This window comes from Lissotriton vulgaris, chromosome 2_1 (assembly GCF_964263255.1).
Source record: "Lissotriton vulgaris chromosome 2_1, aLisVul1.2, whole genome shotgun sequence".
Classification (NCBI taxonomy): Eukaryota; Metazoa; Chordata; class Amphibia; order Caudata; family Salamandridae; genus Lissotriton; species Lissotriton vulgaris.
Window position 1 is genome coordinate 868,609,513 of NC_141687.1, and position 21,262 is coordinate 868,630,774.

At 46.9% G+C, this 21,262-nt stretch overlaps 2 protein-coding genes across 5 annotated transcripts in view; one reads left to right on the forward strand and one right to left on the reverse strand.

Moving 5' to 3' along the window:
- The window catches only part of LOC147731326 (G2/M phase-specific E3 ubiquitin-protein ligase-like), a 38,418-nt gene extending 38,069 nt beyond the window's left edge, over positions 1-349 (reverse strand). The window contains exon 1 of the mRNA XM_086954184.1: positions 252-349. Coding sequence (XP_086810310.1) covers positions 252-349 — 98 coding nt within the window. The remainder of the gene's footprint in view (positions 1-251) is intronic.
- A 4,576-nt stretch (positions 350-4,925) lies between these two features.
- INCENP (inner centromere protein) overlaps positions 4,926-21,262 on the forward strand; it is a 212,983-nt gene continuing 196,646 nt past the window's right edge. Inside the window, exon 1 of one of the 4 annotated variants that reach the window (XM_086956376.1) lies at positions 4,926-5,025. The gene's annotated coding sequence lies outside the window, so the exon portion shown is untranslated. Of the gene's footprint in view, positions 5,026-5,550; positions 5,782-21,262 lie in introns of those variants that run through there. The other 3 variants (XM_086956374.1, XM_086956375.1, XM_086956373.1) reach the window with 3 other exon arrangements.

A 21,262-nucleotide genomic window follows, 5' to 3' on the forward strand; every position in this document is an offset into this window, starting at 1 on the left:
CCACCACTGCTTAAGTAAGAAGTACCGAAAAAATGGTACTTGCCTGAAGTCACGGGGCTCTGGGGTTTTGACAAGGACTGTCTCTACATCATTCGCATCTCCTGGGCTGGCGGCTATAGCAGCGTAGAAACCGTCACTCTACCGGTATCTACTGCAGCCTTCTGGTTCGGTCAGGTGTATCTCGTCTGCTTCTGCTCAAGTGCCTCACTTCACCGTCCTCTCTCCTCGATTCATCGTCGCTTTTTTCCTACACCTCCTTATCCGACTCATTGGCTTCCCTTTTTATTTGCTGGTCAGTCATCTGCATCACCTCCTGCCGGTCTCCCATTGGTCTAGCTTCAGACGTCATGCTGATGGGTGTCTCAACAACTTGACAATTCTTGATGTGATTAGGTGGAGAAAAGGGTGCGGCCATCTGTGAGACCCATCGGGTCTGCGACGTCGGATCACACTATAGGTCTCAGAAACCTGCTGTAATAACCACTTGTCCTGGGAGGATACAAGAACACAGCTTTGAAAAACATTACTGAAAAAAACACTTCTATGAGATACATAGATAAGTTCTATTGTAATTGCAAAGATGGTTTTAAGTTGGCAGTATGACACATAAAAGCAGCTTTGTCAATGTTAGAACACAAAATATAATTAATGGGAAAAACAGCAAAGTCATAGCATTGTTACCTTTCTGATTACATACATTGGTATACGTTGAGCACAGGCACCTAATAGGTCACTTGTGAGATATGGCATGCGCTGGAGACATCTTTTGTTCTGTTACAAAAAAACATTGGTTGGCTTCATCTTCACTACAGCATTGCTGAAAAAATAAAAGATTGACAAAGCCAATAGATCTCACTTTGGCAAGACCTGTTGGCTTTGCTAATAATTGCTAATTTTGGCTTGCACTCTTAAAAGAGTGCATGCTTGTGCCATCCCGCTCTCCTTTACTCAACTGGGTCGTGAAGTAAACAGGCATTCAACTCCACATAATTCTATACAACGCCACACAGTTACGTGCAACACAATTCCACAAAACACAAATCCACACTGCATAATTCTACTACACACAACAAATTTAAACATCTCATAATACCACGCCACTCAATTCTATCCCACATCATTTCACTCCATAGCACATAATTACAACACACATAATAGCACTCCATGCAATATAATTCCACTCCAATCCACATAATTCCACTCCCCAAAATTCCACTCCACACCATACCACATAATTCCACGCGATGCAATTTCACATCAAGCAACATAATTACACACCACATAACACAAGATAAATAGACCACATAATTACACTCCAGTTCATACCACATAATCACACTCATCATAAGTCCACTCCACTCCACGGCACACAGCAACACTCCACATAAATACACTCCATGACACATAATTCCACTCAACATAATTTCACTGAATGGCGCACAATTCCACACCACAACTCCTCACAATTCCATACCCCATATTTCCACACTAAATCACATAGTTCCAATCCACAACACATAAATCCACTACACACTACATATACCCAATATACACCATGAAATTCCACATCATGTGACATAATTCAACACCACCCCACATAATTCCACTCCATGCCACTCCAAGACACACAATACCATTACACTGCATCACACACAATCCCACTCCACACGATTCCACTACACTGAATACCACATAATTACTATCCACATCATTCCACTACACACCATTCCACGTCATTCCACTACACATAACTGCACTCAACACCACACAATCCCACGCCACACAATTGCACCAAAAACAATTTGACTGCAACCCACATAATTCCTCTCCACACATTTGCAATCCACACAATATACTTCAACATCATGCCACATAATTCAACTCCACTACATGCTGCATAATGCCACTCAATATACATTGACACAATAGAAGAAAATTACACTCCACATAATTACACTCTGCAACATGCCTCATGTTTACACTACACATATTTCAACTCCACACCACATACATCCACTCCATAACACAAGGCTACATTAACAATGCCAATAAATAGAAATAACCATGACTTTTACAAAAAAAAAATTACATTAATTACTGAGGTGCAGTGCTCCCAGATACATTTCCAGTGTTGTGTTTCAGCTCTTATCTCCATTCTCCTTTACATAAAAACATACTGGAACAGTGGAATCTTTGTGCGAACCAGGCACATGGTACCAGACAAGAAAGACAAAAGGAAGGCCTTCTATAGTGTCATTCATACTTGGCTTCCACCTACCCCGGCCGTTGCTTGTTCATAACTACAAAACCATCTAAAAGCACTTTAATTCTGTACCTGGGCTGGTAGGTTTATACTTGATCACATTTTAGCTTGTATTTAATGTTTTAATTTTGTGGGTTCAGTTTAATTTAATTTTGAAAACATAGACACACCACATGTAGACAGCAAAGTTTTAATCTTTAGTTTTACAATTTGTATGCCAACTGCACACATTTGCAAAAAAAATACAAGCTTGTTTTTCTTCTGCTTCTCTGTCTCTCTCGCCCCTCTTCACATCACTCCAGCCTTCTCCTAATTGTCCCTCTCATGGCTGCCTGCCCTTCACGCTGTGCCTCGAGGCTCTTGCTCTTCCCGTGCCTGCATGATTAAACAAATGTTAAGCTTTCGATTGTTTGTGTCAAGTGAGGGTTTTACAAACGCAGATGCACAGAGCCAAGCTGTGAAAATATTTGCTCTGTAAATTATACAACAATACTATGTAAAATTTGGCAAACTCTCTTCAAAGTTCAAAGAAAGTGTACTTCTTTAACATGGGGAAACTTTTTTCTTAAGTCACATCTGCTTTCCACTGTGTCCCTGATATATGTCCTTTTCATGTGAAACCTCCCTCTGTTCTCCACTCACCACATAATTTGACACCAACCCACATAATTCATCTCAACAACACAATTACACAACACACCACATACATTCAATCCACACCACGCAATTCCACATATTGCCACAAAATTCAACAGCACGCCACACAATTAAACTCCACTACATTCGACACCACAAAATAACATTCCACATAATTACACTCCATAACACAGAATCCTACGCCATATAATTCCAGTACACTCAATAACACATATTTACTATCCACATAACTCCACTCCATACCGTGCCAAATAATTCCACTACACAAATCAACTCCATACCACACAATTCCACAACTAACAATGCCAATCCAACCCACAGAATCCCACTACACACCACATACACATACTCCATAACACATGGGTAAAATGCATTGTCAATTAGAACACCAAACAAATGTGAGCCCTATTGCACTTCAAATGCTTGTTTCTTAATGTGACCAGATTTTTAAAACGATAAACAGGACATTTAATAAAAATAGAAGCAGGCCTACAATTTCCCATCCATGGACGGGCAGAGAATGACTTAAAGACATCGATCACTAATGTAGAGAAACTAGACGCTGAATGTAATAAACTCCTAAGTACTAATGAAATTGATTTCTAAAAAGCCCGGTACCTGAAACAGCACTGCAAAACATAAAACCTTGGTGAGTCTGCCCACTCTAAAAACCAGGACAAGTGCTAAATGTAGTGAAAACTGCAGGGACAGGGATAGAGATAACTCTAATCACTAGTATATGCAGTAGACCTTTGTACTCTCTACCATTCCTATGTGACTCTTAGGGGCAGTTTTACAAGCCCCCTGCGGCTCTTTTACGCCGCCGTTGCGTCAGTTTTGTGACGCAGCGGCGGTGCAAAAGATGCGCCATGGTGCGGGGTATTTACAAAGTGATGCATCTGGGAGATGCGTCACGTTGTAAAACCCTGCACCATTAAGGAGGCGTTCCGGCGCAGGGGGGGCATTCGTGCGCCGGAACGCCTCCTAAAAGTGGCTGAGTGAAATCTACAAGATTTCACTCAGTCACTTTTAGGCCAATGCTGCTTCAAAACCCTGCGCCTGCTAGAAGCAGGCATAAGGATTGACACAGAATTGAAAGATTAGGCCCCCCAGAGCATTGCTGGAGCTGCGTCGCGCTTGCGACGCAACTCCAGCAATGCGCCACTTTTATAGCACAGATGCGTGACGCATCTGTGCCGTTTTTGCCCCATGGTGCGCCGCATTGTAAATGTGGCGCATCATAGGTGGCGGAGCTGTGGCACAAAAATTACTGCCGCATCCCTGCAATTTTGCAGGGATGTGCCAGTAATTGTAAATCTGCCCCTTAGAGTATATCCATTCGTATCCCTTCCCTATGTATATAGAGATAACTCTAATCACTAGTACATGCAATAGACCTTTGTAGTCTCTACCATTCCTATGTGACTTAGAGTATATCCATTCGTACCTCTTCTTTCTGTTTGTATCTCTTCCGTGTGTGACTCTACATCTTGTACATTTGCAATTTTTTTCAGTTTGCATCTTTTATGTAACACATGTAATTCTTAGTCCTTATGTTTTGCAACTGGTTCTTATGTAAAGCGCTCTAACACCTTCGGGTAAAGTTTGCGCTATATAAAAGCGCATTAAATAAAATTTTTAAAAAAGCATGGTCACCCTATTGTTTTTACATGAAAGGGGAAGAATTTCGGTGGGGGGGCACAGAAACAGGTTTTTACACTTGTCTGGAGAAGCGGATGGAAAGACCACCTAAACATGCTGGTCAGGTGGTCTTGGCTATAACTATGAAGCATCTGCCCTTTGCAGGGAGAGGAGATAAATTAGGCACTTGAAGATGGCCGCCGCCTTTCAAATGTCTGTTAAAGACATACTGCAGCCTCCTTTGAGGCAGCCATGTTTGGAGGAGCAATTTGTAATCCACGCCCACAGAGGAACTTGTTAAAGGGGATTCTAGCCTTTAGTCGTAACCAGGCGGAAATAAACATACTTGCGCAGTGACGTACTAGTGGCGCAAGTGGCTTGTAACTAAGCCCCAAAATACACAACAGGGCACAGTACACGTGAGAACATCCCCACGGTGCTGATGTGCGCGCTCCTGGCTACCAGTAAGTGCCGCTGGAGACGCGTTGATGTGCGAGACGGTGCTGTGCATATTTCTTTAAATTAAGCATAAGGAACAAAAGAGCAAGTTCCGTCTGCGGGAACGCGGGCTAATCAGACACAAGCTGGCTGGGCTACAATAGCATTTCATTTTAAAAATGTTTACGGAGAAGCCATTACACCGGCCCACGCCGGTTGCTGAAATCTTTGCTGCTAACACGGGGAAACTACAATTATTAAAAAAAACCTATTGTAAGCAGTTGGTAACTCTTTAAAAATAGTCGAGCTGCGGAATCAAGACGTGACCGTATTCGATGATTTTTCTTTACAGCGCTTTTAGATGCATCAGGTTCATTCACTCGAGTTGGTCTCATCGTTATCATTCTGTACACGGATTCGCGTTGTTCTTTTTTTATTTTCGGAACTCGAAAGGTTAGTGATCCCATTTACAACATGGCCGTCGCATTAGTGCAGGACTATGTATCTACCCGGAACTAGTTATGCCACTTATTGCTCCGCCTCCATAGCGTGGTGACAGCTTGCGGCATGATTGGTCCAACCCTTCTCCCTTTTGCGTCTCTGCTCTCACTGGGCGGCCGTTGCAGTTTGAATATTTAAACCAGTCTTTGAGCGGGTACGACGACTCGGGGAGTCTGTGGGAGCCGGGTGGGGGTTGTTCTTCCGTCGTGGCGGTAAGTGCCAACCGGGGCCGCTTCGACGGGGACTAGGATTGACCACCGAAGCAGCAGGATCCCCACCAGGTAATCCGCACCGCAGTTTAGAATGGGCTGTAAGAATAGGGCAATAAACCCTGCAGACCTAACGGCGCCATGTCCTATCGTCCCCAATGATAATTGCAGATCCTGATAAGAATTGACATGTAGTGTACATGGCTAATACAGCAGAGGTAGGCCCTCTTGCTTGATTTGTGTCACTGTAAAGATCATATTTCTGTGGACGAAAGCACATTTGAGCGTTAGATAAAGTAGTATTGATAACTGCTTTAACATCGTAGCGAGAGTGCTTTGTTACGAAAACATTAGCCGGTAGCTAGTTTTTTCATGAAATGCATTGGTATAATTTGAAGCTTGGCAGTAGGATTGTACGTGTTTTTTGGTTGAATAAAAACTAAGCAAGTGTTCTCTAAGCGTCTTTCTTGAAAGCTTACGCCAATGCATAAAATGTAAATTAAGTATTTGAATTCGAAAAATTGTATGCAGCCCGGTGTTTAAAAACATGCTTTAGTCTTCCAGGTGGTATTTTTTCGGGGTAGGAGACTAGAACAGGCATTGCTTGGCGTGTTCTGTCATGTCTCCCAGTTGCGTGGTTGGTGAAAATCTAATCAGCACAACTTTGGCACACACAGCTTTATTATAAAGCCTTTCAGTTGTGGATAATGTATGCTGTCATGAAAATGCTGAAGCCTAGTGCATTCAATTAAGCCTTTAACTTCTTTGTATTACACATTTACTAAGCTCGTATTTATTCTCGCCTAAAATGGAATTAGTCAGTGCCTGTTATCTTTCAGTGTTATATTTCCATATTTAATAAAATCTAAATTTCAAATGTTCTTCTTAAGTTTGCTGCATGCGCTCAGAAGACTGTCCTATGTTTATATCGTTTCCGTAACTGGCCCTCTCCCTCCCAAACGTAAAGAGAAAGAAAAATAAGACCCATTTCCAAGCAGCAATTAGTAAAAGAAATTGACATTTAACCTCTTCCCTTGAACAGATAGCAAATGTGTCAAGATAAAGAGTTAAACGTTCATCCACAGAAAGAGTTAAACGTTCATCCACAGATCTCCAAACAGTTTACAGCTACTAACGTTATCTTATTTGTAGTATATCTCAAGCTTGTTGTTTTTCCAGATGCACTGTAGAATTTTGCCATCATGCTGTGGCAGCTACTAGGCACAGAATGTTGTGGTATATCTCAACTAGTTCTGTGTGCTGGAGGTTTACTCTGAATGAAGCTTGCATGGGTGCTACAATGCTGTATCTGTCTGCGTTTGTAAAAGCTGGAGAAGCATTCGTCTACAAAAGCCAGACTGAGAATCCCTGTGTTTTGGTACAGTGGTGCTTTGTAACCAGTATCGGAATATTGTTTAGCGTGGATAACGTGAGTTGGAGCTAATGCGGGAGGTTTTTGCATAGGCAAAGGAGCGCTTAACTTTACCTGGACTGAGATCTCAATCCACTGTAAGAAGGTCATCGTGACTTTTTTTTGCTAATTGTTGTGCTTCTAACTTCGAACGGTTTCAGTTGCTTTGCTGAAGAAAAGATAAATCACTTGTTTTTCACAATGGCCTACCGCCAGGGTTGACTTTAGCACTGCTGGCATGTTGAAGTACTGTATGCCACTCCCCCCTCAATACCTTTCTACTCTGCACCACTCTATAATTTGTCAGTGATTTCTACCCCCACTCCACTATGCACCACTGCACTCTAGGCTGCTACTACTCTATGCCACTGTACTCTATGCTACTACTCCACTCTATGCGTCTTCAATCTGAAACAATCTACTGTACGCTACACCAACTACTCTGCACCACTGCACTATATGCCACTGTACTCGGGCCTCAAAAAATGTAGTCTCCCACTTGCAAAGGCAAGTTAGATTTTATCAGGTAGAGCTATTTTTAGCACTGGTCCGTTCTTCCGAGTGAACATCATCTGGAAAGGGATCTGTGTTCTTTTCATTCAGAAAGTGAATGAGCAATAAAGATGCCTTTAAATCCTTGTTTTTATCTTGACACATTTGCTATCTGTTCAAGGGAAGAGGTTAAATGTCAATTTCTTTTACTAATTGCTGCTTGGAAATGGGTCTTATTTTTCTTTCGCTTAGTACAATTAAAGGTTTTAGTCACGTGTGCAGTCTGACAATCATTGTAAAACAAAGGCTGTAAGATGTAGATTTTGAAAAATAACTCATTTAAATAGCTTGCAAATGAATAGTACAAATATTTCAAACAATTGTATCACGCATGCGTTTAGCACTTGTGCCTTTTTAACGCCCGCATTGGAGTAAACTTGTTAGAAGTCTTTTTCTTTTTGTGCGCAAGTCGTTATGACTTGTTTTAGGGGGTTGCTAGACTTCAGATTAGTATAGTTTACTAATCCAACTCCAGTCTGCGCAACAGTAGGGAAGGTGTTGGACTTTAAATCCAACATCACCTGACCAACTCTGCACCCCCACCCCACCCCCTGGCAAGTTTTGATAAGACTTGCGTACTAAACGTGTGCTAATGAAACTTTTGTTCTATTGCCGGCACTGTAAAGGCACAGTATGATTATGATTCCTGCGTTGTGCTAAAGGATGTTTCCCATTCCAAAATATATCCGTAATTATGAAAGCATTTTTTATTTACTATTGTGATTTTTAATCAAAGATTTAAATGAGCAAAACAAATCAGAGCACTTGATGTTCAAAGGACCAATGTATAGAGAGCATTGTACACTATATAGCTTTACCAGTAAAATCGCTTGTCTGTTGGAAATTTTGTGGCTATTTCAATGTGAAATCTGCTGATTGCAAAGGAGTGTTGTGTATTTATTGAAAGTGATGGGTCTTAAAAATGATTTGAGAAACATGCCTGCTCTACCCTGATGACCATGCTGTGCCTATCATGTGGATAGACTTGTAGCCATGATGAGCTATCATAAGTAATTATGAAGAAAATAGCTCCATGAATTCAGATACTTGTCCAGGATTACATTCAGACCTCGAAAAAATAGTCTTCCCCACTCGCAATTGCAAGAGAATTTTTAGGTTGAGCTATTTTTTAGCACCTACTAGTCCCATCTGGGAGTAAACTAAGACTAGAAAGGAACAGTTGTTCTGTTCATTCAGAAAGTGAATGAGCAAAAAAGATTCCTTTAACCGCATCGCTGCAGCGGTTATTTTTCCCGCTGTGCGGCATTTTTAAAAATACCGCGTTACATGACGAGCTCAGCATCCGCACACGACCACCGTGGCTGATTACGAGCTAAGCTCGTCATCAGCAGCGAAGGGGTTAAATCTTGTTTTTATCTTGGCACATTTGCTGTCTATTCAAAGAAAGAGGTCAAATATCAGTTTGACTTTTTACTAATTGCGGCTTGGGAAAGGTTTATCTATTACTAGAGTTGAAGGATTTTGTCAATGAGCTGTCTGAATAGGTCCAGTTTTTTTTTTTTGTTAATTTTTTTTTAACCTTTATTTGCCATTTTCTGAAGGAAAAAATGGCAGTACAACATCACATGGGAAGACATGAGCTCCGTATCATGACACATAATAATAATTTCTTTATTGTATAGTTAATAAAAACCATTAAAAAATATACAAATGCAGAGTATTTAAAAGGCACAATATAAACTTTAGTCTACATAAAAGGCACAATATAAACTTTAGTCTACAGTTACAAATACAGTAAATCTTAAAATGAATCTCGTTCTTCAGAAAGGAGCAGTCGCATAAATTATGAGGGTTTATGGTGTAATTTAAGACTTTACCAAAGTTCTTCTCTTTTTCTCGAAGTTGGTAATAAATTGGACTGCTCCGCAGATAAGCTGGGGATCCCTAGTGCACATGATTTATATAATCGCAGACCGACAGGTATGTATTCCAATTTCCTTGAACTTGGCCTTTAGCCTTCTCTGTCGTTCCGGAAGGAGTGCGCGACAGATGCAGATCAGGTGAATTAGATCTTGTTTTCTTGCGCCACATAATTCGCACCCTTTTATTTTTGGGTCCGCCATTCAGGTTGATCAGCGTTTGTTGGGAGGTTACCCAACCTTAATTTAAGGTATTTATGTTTAATATGCGCTGAGAATGCGAGTTGTAAATAGGCAGCCGGTGCGGACTTTTTATATGATTGAATTGTCATCCAGGCATGTGTGCGATGACTCAGGGTTGACTTGTCATTGAGCAGTGAGTGCTTGTTGTTGTCCGCCTTCTTTGCTGCCTGTTTAAACGATGCAACCGGAAGCTTAGTTTCCCAAAGTGTCGCAAATTCAGTTGTTTCAAGTGAGAGTTTTAAGAATTTGGCGTATTGGGAGTTAGGACTATTATAGATTGCATCCCACATGGCACGATAGACCTCAATTTCCGGGTTCATCCAGACATCATACCAGAATTTGACAGTCTCATACTTTTTCAACAGTACCTGGGACTGCAGTCCGAATTCAAGTACTTGTGCAGGTGATGCGTTGATTGGTAAACCAATTACACGCTTGTAGTTTTTTTTTTAAACTTTATTGTGCATTTAAATACGGTTACACACACGGGCCTACAACCACAGGGGCTGGCCGCTAGCAAAAGTAGAAGCAATCCGTGTATACCACAGCTCCTTCGCCGACATCCCTGAGGCCCGGCAGCAATGCAGGATAAGATTCGTAGCAACACAGGATAGAGCCATGATGAAGTATTTTGTTTTTTACAAAAAAAGGAAAAGAAAGAAAAGAAAACAAACAAGTCTCAAGGCATAGGACATTGTACACAAAATTGTGCTTGTACGGGAGGGACCTTCAAATGCAAAGTTGTGCAAACTAATATGTAGTGGAGGGGGTCAGGGGGGAAGTCAAAAATAGGTACAAACTTTAAACAAGACATGGAATGTCGGATCAGGGGGAGAAGGAAATGTCTGGATTGTCCTCCAACAGGGGTGTACATATGTTCCCTCGATAGGCGTTCCACTGGCTCCAGATTTTGGTCCACGCCCCAGGCTTGACCCTAGCCAAATAGTCTTCTCTCTAAACATGCACCAATCCATATTCTCCTTCCATTCTGACATAGTGGGCGGCCGCCGGGAACCCCACAACTGTGCAATGTCTCTCTTGGCGATCATGTTCCCAAGGGTCGCCCACCGGGTCTGAGCGACGTTATAATCATTTGGTTCCCACACATTCAACAGACATCGCCGGGCCTCGGGCAGCAACGCAACTCCGGTGACACACCATCACTGCATGCACACGATTCCAAAACCCGGGCACTCCCAAATAATATGGAGGAAGGTAGCGCTCGTTATACAACCACTCTTACATAACCCATCAGCAGAAAAACCCATGGAAACCAGACTAGGACCGGTGACATACACACAATGGAGAATTTTAAGTTGGAAGAGATGGAGACGGGCGGGAATAGCCACCTCCTTAGGTGAAGATAATGCAGACTGCCAGTCTTCATCGTCCAGTTCCAGCCCATCCCCGGTCCAGATTTCCCTGAGACATACAAGGAGATATGCCCGGTTATTGATCAATTTCTTGTATATTAGTGAAATCGTATTATCAGGCACATGACCATCAAGCACACTATCTTCCAGCGGGGAGGACTCGGGGATATTGGCATCAGCAGCAAAGACAGAGGTCAAGGCATGACGAACCTGTGCATATCTAAAAAAAACTACCTGTCACTCAACTCTTATTCCTTCTGCAATGTCTTAACAGCACCCTTAGCCCAGAGGTCGCCCACTCTGCTAATACCAATCATATCCCATTTCTCAAAACCTTTCGTTGTCCAGAGGCATCCCAATCTCTCAGACGCATACAAAGGAGTCGCGCGTGTCAGTCGATCCTTCCAACCCAGGGCCGCATTTGCATCACACCAGACTCGTACAGCAATCTTAGTGGGACCTGTTAGATTTCTCCCTGCCACCTTGGAGTAGAGCGACCTGTTGTAATTCCCACCCGGCAACTGATACTTATCCATCTCAAATGCAGGATTTGGGCTGGGTGCATACATTGCGTGGTTAATTGCGCTCAACTGAGGCCCAATAATACCACCTGATATCTGGGAGCGCCATCGCCCCGTCATACCAGGAGAGGGTTAGCTTAGCGAGGGCGATTCTTGCACGTCCGTCCCAGACAAGCCGCCTCTGCAAGCTCTCCACCTTCCGGAAATAGCTCGCCGGGATGATATCGCATGAATTCTGGAGTGCGTACAGAAAACGCGGCAGGGACATCATTTTAAAAAGCACGACCGAGCGGCGACAGTGGCAATCTACGCCAACGAACAACGTAGAGTTTTTCAACCTCTGGAGAGGGGGAAGCAAATTGTGTTCATAGCGAACAGCGGGGTCTAATGATATAAAAATCCCCAAATATTTGAATCCCGTCTGCGAGACCTGGATGGGAAATCTACGAGGCAAGGGGGGAAGACCACCCGAAATTACATAGACACAGGATATAGTCCAATTAATAACTAGACCTGAATTCTTGCCAAACGAAGTGAGAACATCGAACAAAACATTAAGCGATTTTCGGGGGGAGGTAAGGTATAACAGGATATCGTCAGCATAAAGCGAGATCCGGTCTTCAAAATCCAGAGTCCACTGGATACCCTTTATCGAAGGCTCCCATCGGAGCCAAGCAGCAAGAGGCTCTAAGGCAAGCGCAAAAAGCAGTGGAGACAACGGGCAACCCTGTCTCGTACCCCTCCCAAGAGTAAAGGAATCCGATACTCTGCCATTAACGACCACCTGAGCCAGCGGTTCCTCGTATAGGAGTTTCACCCACCCGATAAACTCAAACCCGAAACCAAATTTCGCGAGGGCGGCCCAGAGATACGGCCATTCTATAGTGTCGAAGGCCATTGTGGCGTCCAAGGAAGCCAAGATAGCTGGCTCTTGAAGAGACCCCGCCCTCGTGAGGACACCGTGCAAACGCTGTAAGTTGAGTGCGGTGTTACGATGCAGGATAAAACCAGATTGGTCCGGATGGATCAGGTCACCAATCACTGTGATCAGCCGATTAGCCAAAACTTTAGCTAGGATTTTAGGTTCGGCGTTCAACAGGGAGATGGGCCTGTACGAAGCGCAGCGATCCAGAGGCTTCCCCTCCTTCGGAATTACCACAATTGTAGCTAAACGCTGATCACAAGGGAGGGAGCCAAGGTCTCGCGACTCCAGGAACATATCTCGGAGATACGGTGCGAGTTTATCGGGACGCAATTTGTATAATTTAATGGGCAGACCGTTCGGGCCCATGGCCTTGCCAGAGCGAACGGAACGAATGGCGATTGCAATCTCATCCGCCGACAATGGAGTATCCATTAGGTCTTGGTCAATCTCTGATAGGCGTGGCAGCGCAATATTACGTAGCAACAAATGAGTCTTCCTCATCTCTATCAGAGACCGGAGAATACACTGTACGAAAATAGTCCGCAAAACACCCCACTATTTCACTCAGATCAGTCACACACTCTCCATTCAAATTCTGAATCACGGGGACCACACGATTCGCCCTTTCTTTCTTATCAAGCCGCGCAATCAATTTACCCGTCTTGTCCCCAACATCGTACAATCTGCCCTGCTGCTCCCTGTGCATTATTTTGGCAGCAACCGTGACAAGGGACCTGTAATCCAGTTGTTTCGAACCTAGGGCGTGGAGTTTAGCATGGGTAACGCCTGATTCCAAGTCACTCTCCAGCTCGACTATTTCTGCCTCAAGACGAACAATTTCTTGACTCTTAGTTTTCTTAGCATCAGAAATTAAGGATAGGGCATGCCCACGAATGACAGTCTTGAAGGCTTTCTATAGTGACACAGATGAGGACACAGACCCATTGTTTTCAAGGAAATAGTGATCCAGGGACTTTATCAAACTAGCACGGGTCTTGGTATTACTTACGTAAGTACCAGGGGTTTATGGGAGCGACTCACCCTGTACAACACTCTAGTATCCATACAAAGCCACATTGGGGAATGGTCTGAGATGCCCCGGGCAAGGTGTCTGATCTCTCTGACAGAAGGGGACTGTGCCGCCGGCATGAGAACATTATCAAGTCTGGAAAGACTTCCATGGGCCCCAGAGTGAAAGGTGTATTGTCTCTGTGCTGGATGCATCAACCTCCAGATTAAGTCATCTATCTCCAGGGGGAGAGAGGACCGGACAAGAATGCCAACACCCCTAGAACCAGTGGTGAACCCAGAGTGTGCAACAAGATGGTAACCCCACCTATTCATTGCATGACACGTGTTTCCCACCAGATGTGTCTCCTGTAAAAGAACGACATCTGGGGACAGGCGATGCAAGAATTGCAGCACCACTCCCCGTTTTATTCTATCACCCAACCCGTTGACATTCCATGGTATTAGCCTCAACCCACTACCCCCATCCCAACAAGAAATGTGGAACCCACCCCACAAAGAGCACAATAATCGGATCATAGAAAAGAACAATACGTTGCCTTGAGAAAAGAAAACAAACCCACAAACACTCCCCCCCTCACCCCCCAACCAAATCCCGTTACAACTCCCCCCCCCACCCCTGCATTAGACTAGAAAGCCACCCCAACTTGCACTGTGCCTGTCTCCCTACCATTACACCAATCTACAAAAAGAACCCTGGAGGAGGAAAGAGACCCACTATCCCCACCACCCTCGGGTATACGATAATAAAATACAACAATGGTAAAATAATCGAACCAAGCCGTGAAAAGTCAAGTGTTCGGAAATCAGGGACCGCATCGTCACTTCTGTTCTGGCTCACCACCCTCGGCGCCACCAGGGCACTCAGTTCGGTCGTTCCGGGCAGGCAGAGAATCCAGCCAGTCACTCACATTCTCTGTCCGTTCAAAGAAAAATGTCCGGTCCTCGTACTCAACACGAAGTCTGGTAGGAAACAACATAGTATATTTCAGGCCCAAGTCTCGGAGTCTTCGCTTCACACCCTGAAAACCCATCCTTTGCCTCTGGACGAGCTGAGTAAAGTCCGGGTAAAAGTTGACTGTAGCGTTTTAGAATTTTACCGGGCCGCTCACCCTCTAGGCCTGCAGGATAGCATCCCGGTCTCTGAAATGAAAGAGCTTGGCAATGATAGGCCTCAGAGGGGCGCCCGGCCTCTGCTTTCTACCCGGGACACAGTGCGCACGCTCCACTGCAAAGAATTTGCCCAGTCCTGTAGGGGCAAGATGGTTCAGTATGAGGTCCTCCACCAGGAGGTCCATTGAAGGATTCTCGGGGCTTTCAGGGACACCTATGACGCAGATGTTGTTGCGTCTTGCCCTATTCTCAAAATTCACCAGTCGATGAGACATGAGATCGTTGGATGATTTCAGGTTGCCGATTTCAGTTTGTGCCGATTTTCAGTTTGAAGTTCCGACACATCGGCCCTAAGGCTAGAAGTCTTCAAATCTAACGATTTCACTTTCTCGTTAGTTTTAGACAAGTTGGCTCTGATCAATGTGACATCTATGGCAACCGTGCCGATTTTATGAGCCAGAGCCTCATACTGCTGGCCGATGGTCTCCTTTATATTGGCAATGGCGCTCATGATGTCTTGAAGAGACAGTTCAGTAGGCGCAGTTGGGTCTTCCTTGGCGTCCTCCGGGGTGCGGCTGGCGCCACGAGGGATCCTTTAGATTGGGTATAACGATCCATGATATTGGTTTGGACCGGTCCCTCGCGAATGGGCACCTTGGTTTTCCGTTTCTCGTTGTCGGCCCTAGCCGCCATGCTGGAAGATATGCCCCGGAGGGGCCCGTGAGAACTGGTGAAAATGGTCGCCTGCAGGCAAGTCACCAAAAGTCTACAAAAGTAGGCTCGTGTGGCCAAGGTGACAACGCAGTTCGACACGAAAGCACGTTGCAAGCCTATTTTTTTTCTGGCTGAGAAGGTCTACATCATCTGCGTAGGATAGATGTGTAACACGCAGATGGCCTAGTCGTGGTGGATGAGCGTTGGTCTGGTCTAGGCTCTGGGTCAAGTCGGCCATAAATAAATTGAAGAGATGGGGGGTCAATGCGCAGTTTTGTTTTAGACCATCAAAAGTACTGATTTTAAGAGTTAGCCGCTGTCCATTGTCAATCTTTACTTGCATCTAGGTGTCATGACACCATGCAGGGTGTAATAACCTTTCCAAAGACAGCCATGTGCAAGACAGTGGGTGGTGAAGAGGCAGCCGTCAGTCGGTACAAACAATAATGTGGCGGCGCTGTGCCCCCGGATTATCCAGTCCACTGGGCAGTACCGCAAGCCCGGTGGGAGCTCCAGAATCAAAGGTGCAGCTATGACCAAACAGGGGATGGGTAAAAGTCAGGCAGCAGCCAGGGGCCAGCAGGAAGCGCGGGAGCGACAGCAGGGAGGGGAAAGAACAGGCAGTGCATGCATGGGGCGGGAGTAAGGGGGAGAATGGGTATTGGCCGCATCTGCGGCCGCCGTGGATCCAGGGCTGGCGGGGAGCGCAGGTGAAACAGTATCACTCGAGGAATGGGAGAGGAGATAAGCGACCAGGGGACCCCAAATTTCAACGGGGCGCGTTTTAGCAGGCATCAGATCCCAGAATTCAGAAAGGAACGATTGACAACGAGATGCATCTGCAAGCCAGTCCGCAACAATAAGGGCGGGCCGGCGGCCCCAACACATCGCAACCCTGCATCTCGCCAGCAGCAGGAGCATAGCAATTAGCCGAATAGAAGCGTCTGGGCACGGCTTGACAAATCTGAGAAGACATAGGAGGGGGGTCTGGGCCCACAGCGGCGCCGGAGATTTCAGATATAGTGGAGCAGACCTCCATCCAAAACTCCGGCACCCTCTGGCAAAGCCAGGACAGGCGAGCGAAGTCAGCGGCTGGCGCCCAGCATCGCCTGCAGGAGTCGTCCGGACTAAGTCCTAAGCTATGAAGAAACGCCGGAGTGCGATAGAACGTATGCAAGAATTTGAAGTGAATCAGGCGGAGCCGGTAATTTGGGGAGAGTTTAGTGGTCTGGTTGCAGCAGTACAACCAGTCTGTGTCGGAGATGTCCATGCCAAGGTCTGCGCTCCACGCATCCTGCTCCAGAGTCGATGAGGGAGGCTTCCAGCGCGAAGGCATACAATCTGGTGACAAGCTTGCGCGGGGACTCCGAAGTGTATATAAAGTCAGTGCCGGGAAAGCGGGCGGCGGACTCAGGAAGGTAGGGTGCAATTTCAGGCAGGTGGCACGCAGTTGATAAAAGAGGAGCGTATCCATCAAGGAAGGGGACTCGGAGAGGGAGTAAAAGAAATCATTCGGATACAGATCCGCAATGGTCTTTAGTCCACGAGATGCCGCGTGACTAGACATGCTGGAAGACTGCAGGGGCGGAAAATCCGGGTGATTGACGATGGGCATGGCGTTTGCGGATAGAGAAAGACCTGATAGACTGCAAAGATATAGCCATGCCCACCGTAGGGTCTCAACGGTGTTGACCTCCACCCGGGGACGAACCGCAGGAGAGAAAAGTGCAGTGGATAGAGACCAGAGGGAAGCGACATCCAGCTCCACTGCAACATGGGGCTGGTAAGGGGTAGGATGCAGCCAAAAGTGAAAAACTAGCCTGCGCACAATTTAAAATCTGAAGCGCCCAGCCCGCTGGCCGACATAGGCAAAGTTAGAATGTTGTAAGCTATCCTGGGTTGTCGCCCGGCCTAGACCAGCGACACTATCAGCGATCGAAGACTGCAGAAAAAATAGGAAGTGAGAGGGATGGGTATGTTAGAAAAGAGGTAAAGGAATTTGGGGAGTACCACCATCTTGGCTATGGCAACTCGCCCGCTAGAGAGAGTGGCAACCGGCTCCACTGGGGGACCTTAGACTCCAGCCAATCTACCGCCCGGCCAAAGTTGAAGTTCCAAAGCTCATTCGGGTCTCTGCTCAGCCATATCCCCAGATAGCGTGTGGGGCCAGCCGCCCATTCAAAAGGGTAATCTGGCGCAAATTAATGAGTGGCGTCAGTCAGGGAAAAGAGCACTGAATTATTCCAACTAATCTTGACGCCCAACAGCCCGCCGAACCGGATCACCTCCCGCACCAAGGGACTGAGATTTTCTCGAAGGTGCCGAACATAGAGTAACGTCATCGGCATACATGGAGACCAGAAGGGAGCGAGATGAAAAACAGATACCCCTGTGGGTATGGTGCTGCCGCAGCCCCATAACAATAAGCATGGGTGACAACTGACACCCCCTACCTGCTGCCGCGAGAGATGGCGATGGGATCCGACACCAGTCCATTCACACGAAGTCGAGCTGTGGGAGCAGTGTAGAGTAAACAAATGTTCTGCAGACAGTGGGCACTGAAACCCATTTGGGATAGGATGTAAAAAAGAAAGGGCCATTCCAAAGTGTCGAACGCCTTCGTGGCGTCAAGCAACGCCGCCACAGCCGGAAGATCAGGGTTAATTTGGTGTAGTACAAAAAAGATGGTTCGAAGATTGTGTGAGGTGGCCCTGCCCGGAATAAAGCTAGATTGATCGGGCAGAGCAATGGTGGGCATTAATAATTAAAAGGCGAGAGGCAATCAGTTTAGCAAAGATCTTGTTGTTGATGTTAATGAGGGAGAGGGGGCGGTAGGAGTCTCAGCGATCAGCAGGTTTGTCGGGCTTAAGAAGGAGGGTGAGTGAGGCCTCGCGGAGAGACGACGGGAACATACCAGTATCGAAGGATTAATTGAACGTAGCGGCAAGATGCGGGACCAAGAGCGCGGCGAACGCTTTATAAAAGGCTGCGGGCAAGCCATCCAAGCCCGGTGCCCAGTCGCTCGGGAGGCTGCTGATTGCCGCCAGGATCTCTTCCCTCGAGGGGCTCATCGAGAAATTTGCAATGCTAATCCGCCAGCCAGACTAAGTCGATAGACTCGAAATATTGGTCAAAATCTGCTGAGGAGGGGAAGAGCCCGCGGAGTAAAGATTGGAATAGAACGTAGCAAACCGGGCCCTGATCTCCTCCGAGGACATGGTGCGATCCGGGCCACCGTCACTGAGGGCGGTGATTTAAGAAGCCGCTCGCGGGGTCGCAAAAGGTTGGCGAGAGTGCGCCCAGGACGATCCCCCGAAGCGGCGGACACAGCCCTCTCTGCCCAAAAAGGACAGCTCACGATCTGCCTTGTCTGAGAATTCGGTGTGTTTTTAGCGCAGAAGCGCAAGCGCTTCAGGGCTGGGACTGAGCAACAGAGCTGCGTCCAAGTCGCGAATCTCTCCCCCCCAGACGAGCAAGCGCAGAACAAATAGACCGGAGGACGCCCGATTGCTTAGAGATGCACTCACCACGATAAACACTTTAAAGCTCTCCCAGAGGGTAGAGGCAGAGTCAACCGATCCCACGTTGAGCTCGAAGAAGGTAGTGATGGAGGATTGAATTTCGTCCCTGAATACCGTGTCCCTGAGGGCATTCGGGGAAAGACGCCAGGAAAAAGCCTGATGCTGAGAGCCAGGGGGCCGAAGGATGAGCTGGACCGGCGCGTGATCGGAAAGGGTGCGGGCCATATGAGTGGCAACAACCGTCCAGGACAGGACGTCTGGCGAGGCGACCCAAAAGTCTATTCTCGACCCGCAGCTCCGCGCCCCAGTGATGCAGGTACCCTCCCTCCCGGCAGTCCGGGCGCAGATGGCGCCAAACATCCGAGAGCGCATTGTCGGCAAGGATAGAAGACATAGCGGAGATGGCCCGCGGGTTAGACCGGGAGACTCCCGGCCGGTCCAGCGCCGTGGAGAGCGTGACATTAAAATCCCCACCCCAGATAATGGCTGCAGGAGCGCAAGAGGAAATCAGATGCCAGATGTGGTGGAAGAAGTCGGGGTCGTCAGAGTTCGGACCATACACAGCGGCAATGGTAACTGGTTGCGCTAGCAGGAGGCCATGTAAGATCACATAACTACCCTCTGGGTCTGCGCAGGCATTGGAGGTCTGCCAAGGGAGGCCGCGGCGCAGAAAAAGGGATACCCCTCCTACGTAGGAGTATGTCGAGGAGTGGGCTTCCACCAAATAGTGAGCCCGTAGCCAGGAAACCGAGCTGGGAAGTAGATGGGTTTCCTGCAATAGACCGACGTCCACGCAGTGGCGTTGTAAATGAGCATGGGTTAGGCGAGCCTTGCGATAGTCATTCAGGCCTCGGACATTCCATGTCCAACACTTCAAGTTAGCCATGAGTGAATGCAAAGAGGGAGACACTGCCTGGGGAGTCTAGCCAGGCCGCATAGCAGACTGGCGCTCCAATGAAGGAAGCATGACAGCCTGCAGCCCAATGGAAAACCAGCCAATCCAGGGGGTGCAGAGTGGCGAACCTGGGGAGCAGAGTACTAGAGCAGTGACAGGCGCGCCAGTGTGATGCCGCAGACGGATGAAGAGGGCCAAGCCATCGCCGCAGCGCGCGGACGTCGGACCATATCGGGGAGCACATCGCGCCAGATGCGAAAGAACCGAACTGCAAGCATAGCAAAGCATGGCATATATAATGGAGCATACACAGCTAAACAGAGGCAACATAGAGGCAATTAGTCAGGTCAATTATCCCACTGGGAAACCACCTCACCCCCCATCTCCTCCCTCTACAATCCATTCATTGCAAAGCAAAGGGAGAAATGACCTCAAACATGTCATAGTAGGAGTAACAGATCAGCTGGTAACACAGAGCATCATTAAGAAGCGCGACAAAGCCACAATACTATCAAGAGAACAAAACCACCAACCCACCCCCCACAATTTTTTTTAATTTATTTTTTTTATTAAATTTGTACTTTATTACACCTTCGAGTCATACACACAGCCATCATCGCCTACAACCCAGAGGCCGGCGGCAGCAAGAGGTCACTCTCAAATCCCTGGGTAAAGATAAAACACACAGCCATGATACCAACAGCCCGGAGGCCTGGGGGCGTAACTGCAGGTGTAGAAGAAGCGAGCAGTAGCACCAGTCCATGGAAGCAGCAGATGATTGACCTCAATATGTCCAAGGAAAGCCCACCCGGCGGCGTCGGCGGTGACCGTTCCAAGAGCAGGTCAGTGTGCCAGGACGATACGACCAGTGCAGGCACACAGTAGTAAATGCATGAAGACCCAGGGATGGAGTTTCACAAGAGGGAAACCAGGAGAAGGTGTATACAAGAACCAAAACCCCCATTCAAACACAAGCCCACCCACCCCAAAAACTAGCCAGACTACCTAAACTCGTGTCCACTCGCCCGCTCCCACCATTCACCACTTCCACAAACCCCTCAATAGGGCCATGTGCGTCGACTCACATGCCCACGAGGGCGAAACAAAGTTCAGTGGGGGTAGCATCTACCTACAACCAGGACAGCCGTCCCGAGCACCCTTCCAATGCGTAGCATCGTTAAGGTCAGGCACGATCCACTACTCACTCACAACATTTAGGCCTTCAACCACCACTCTCCTCATCCTCAGCCGCCGCAACCCCATCCTCCTGCAGCACATCCAGCTCCACTCCTTCAGGATCTGACTCACCATCCCCTTGCGCGCTCTGAAACGCCCTAAACAACCCCCAGAAGTTCTTGGGGCGACTCTTCGGAGGA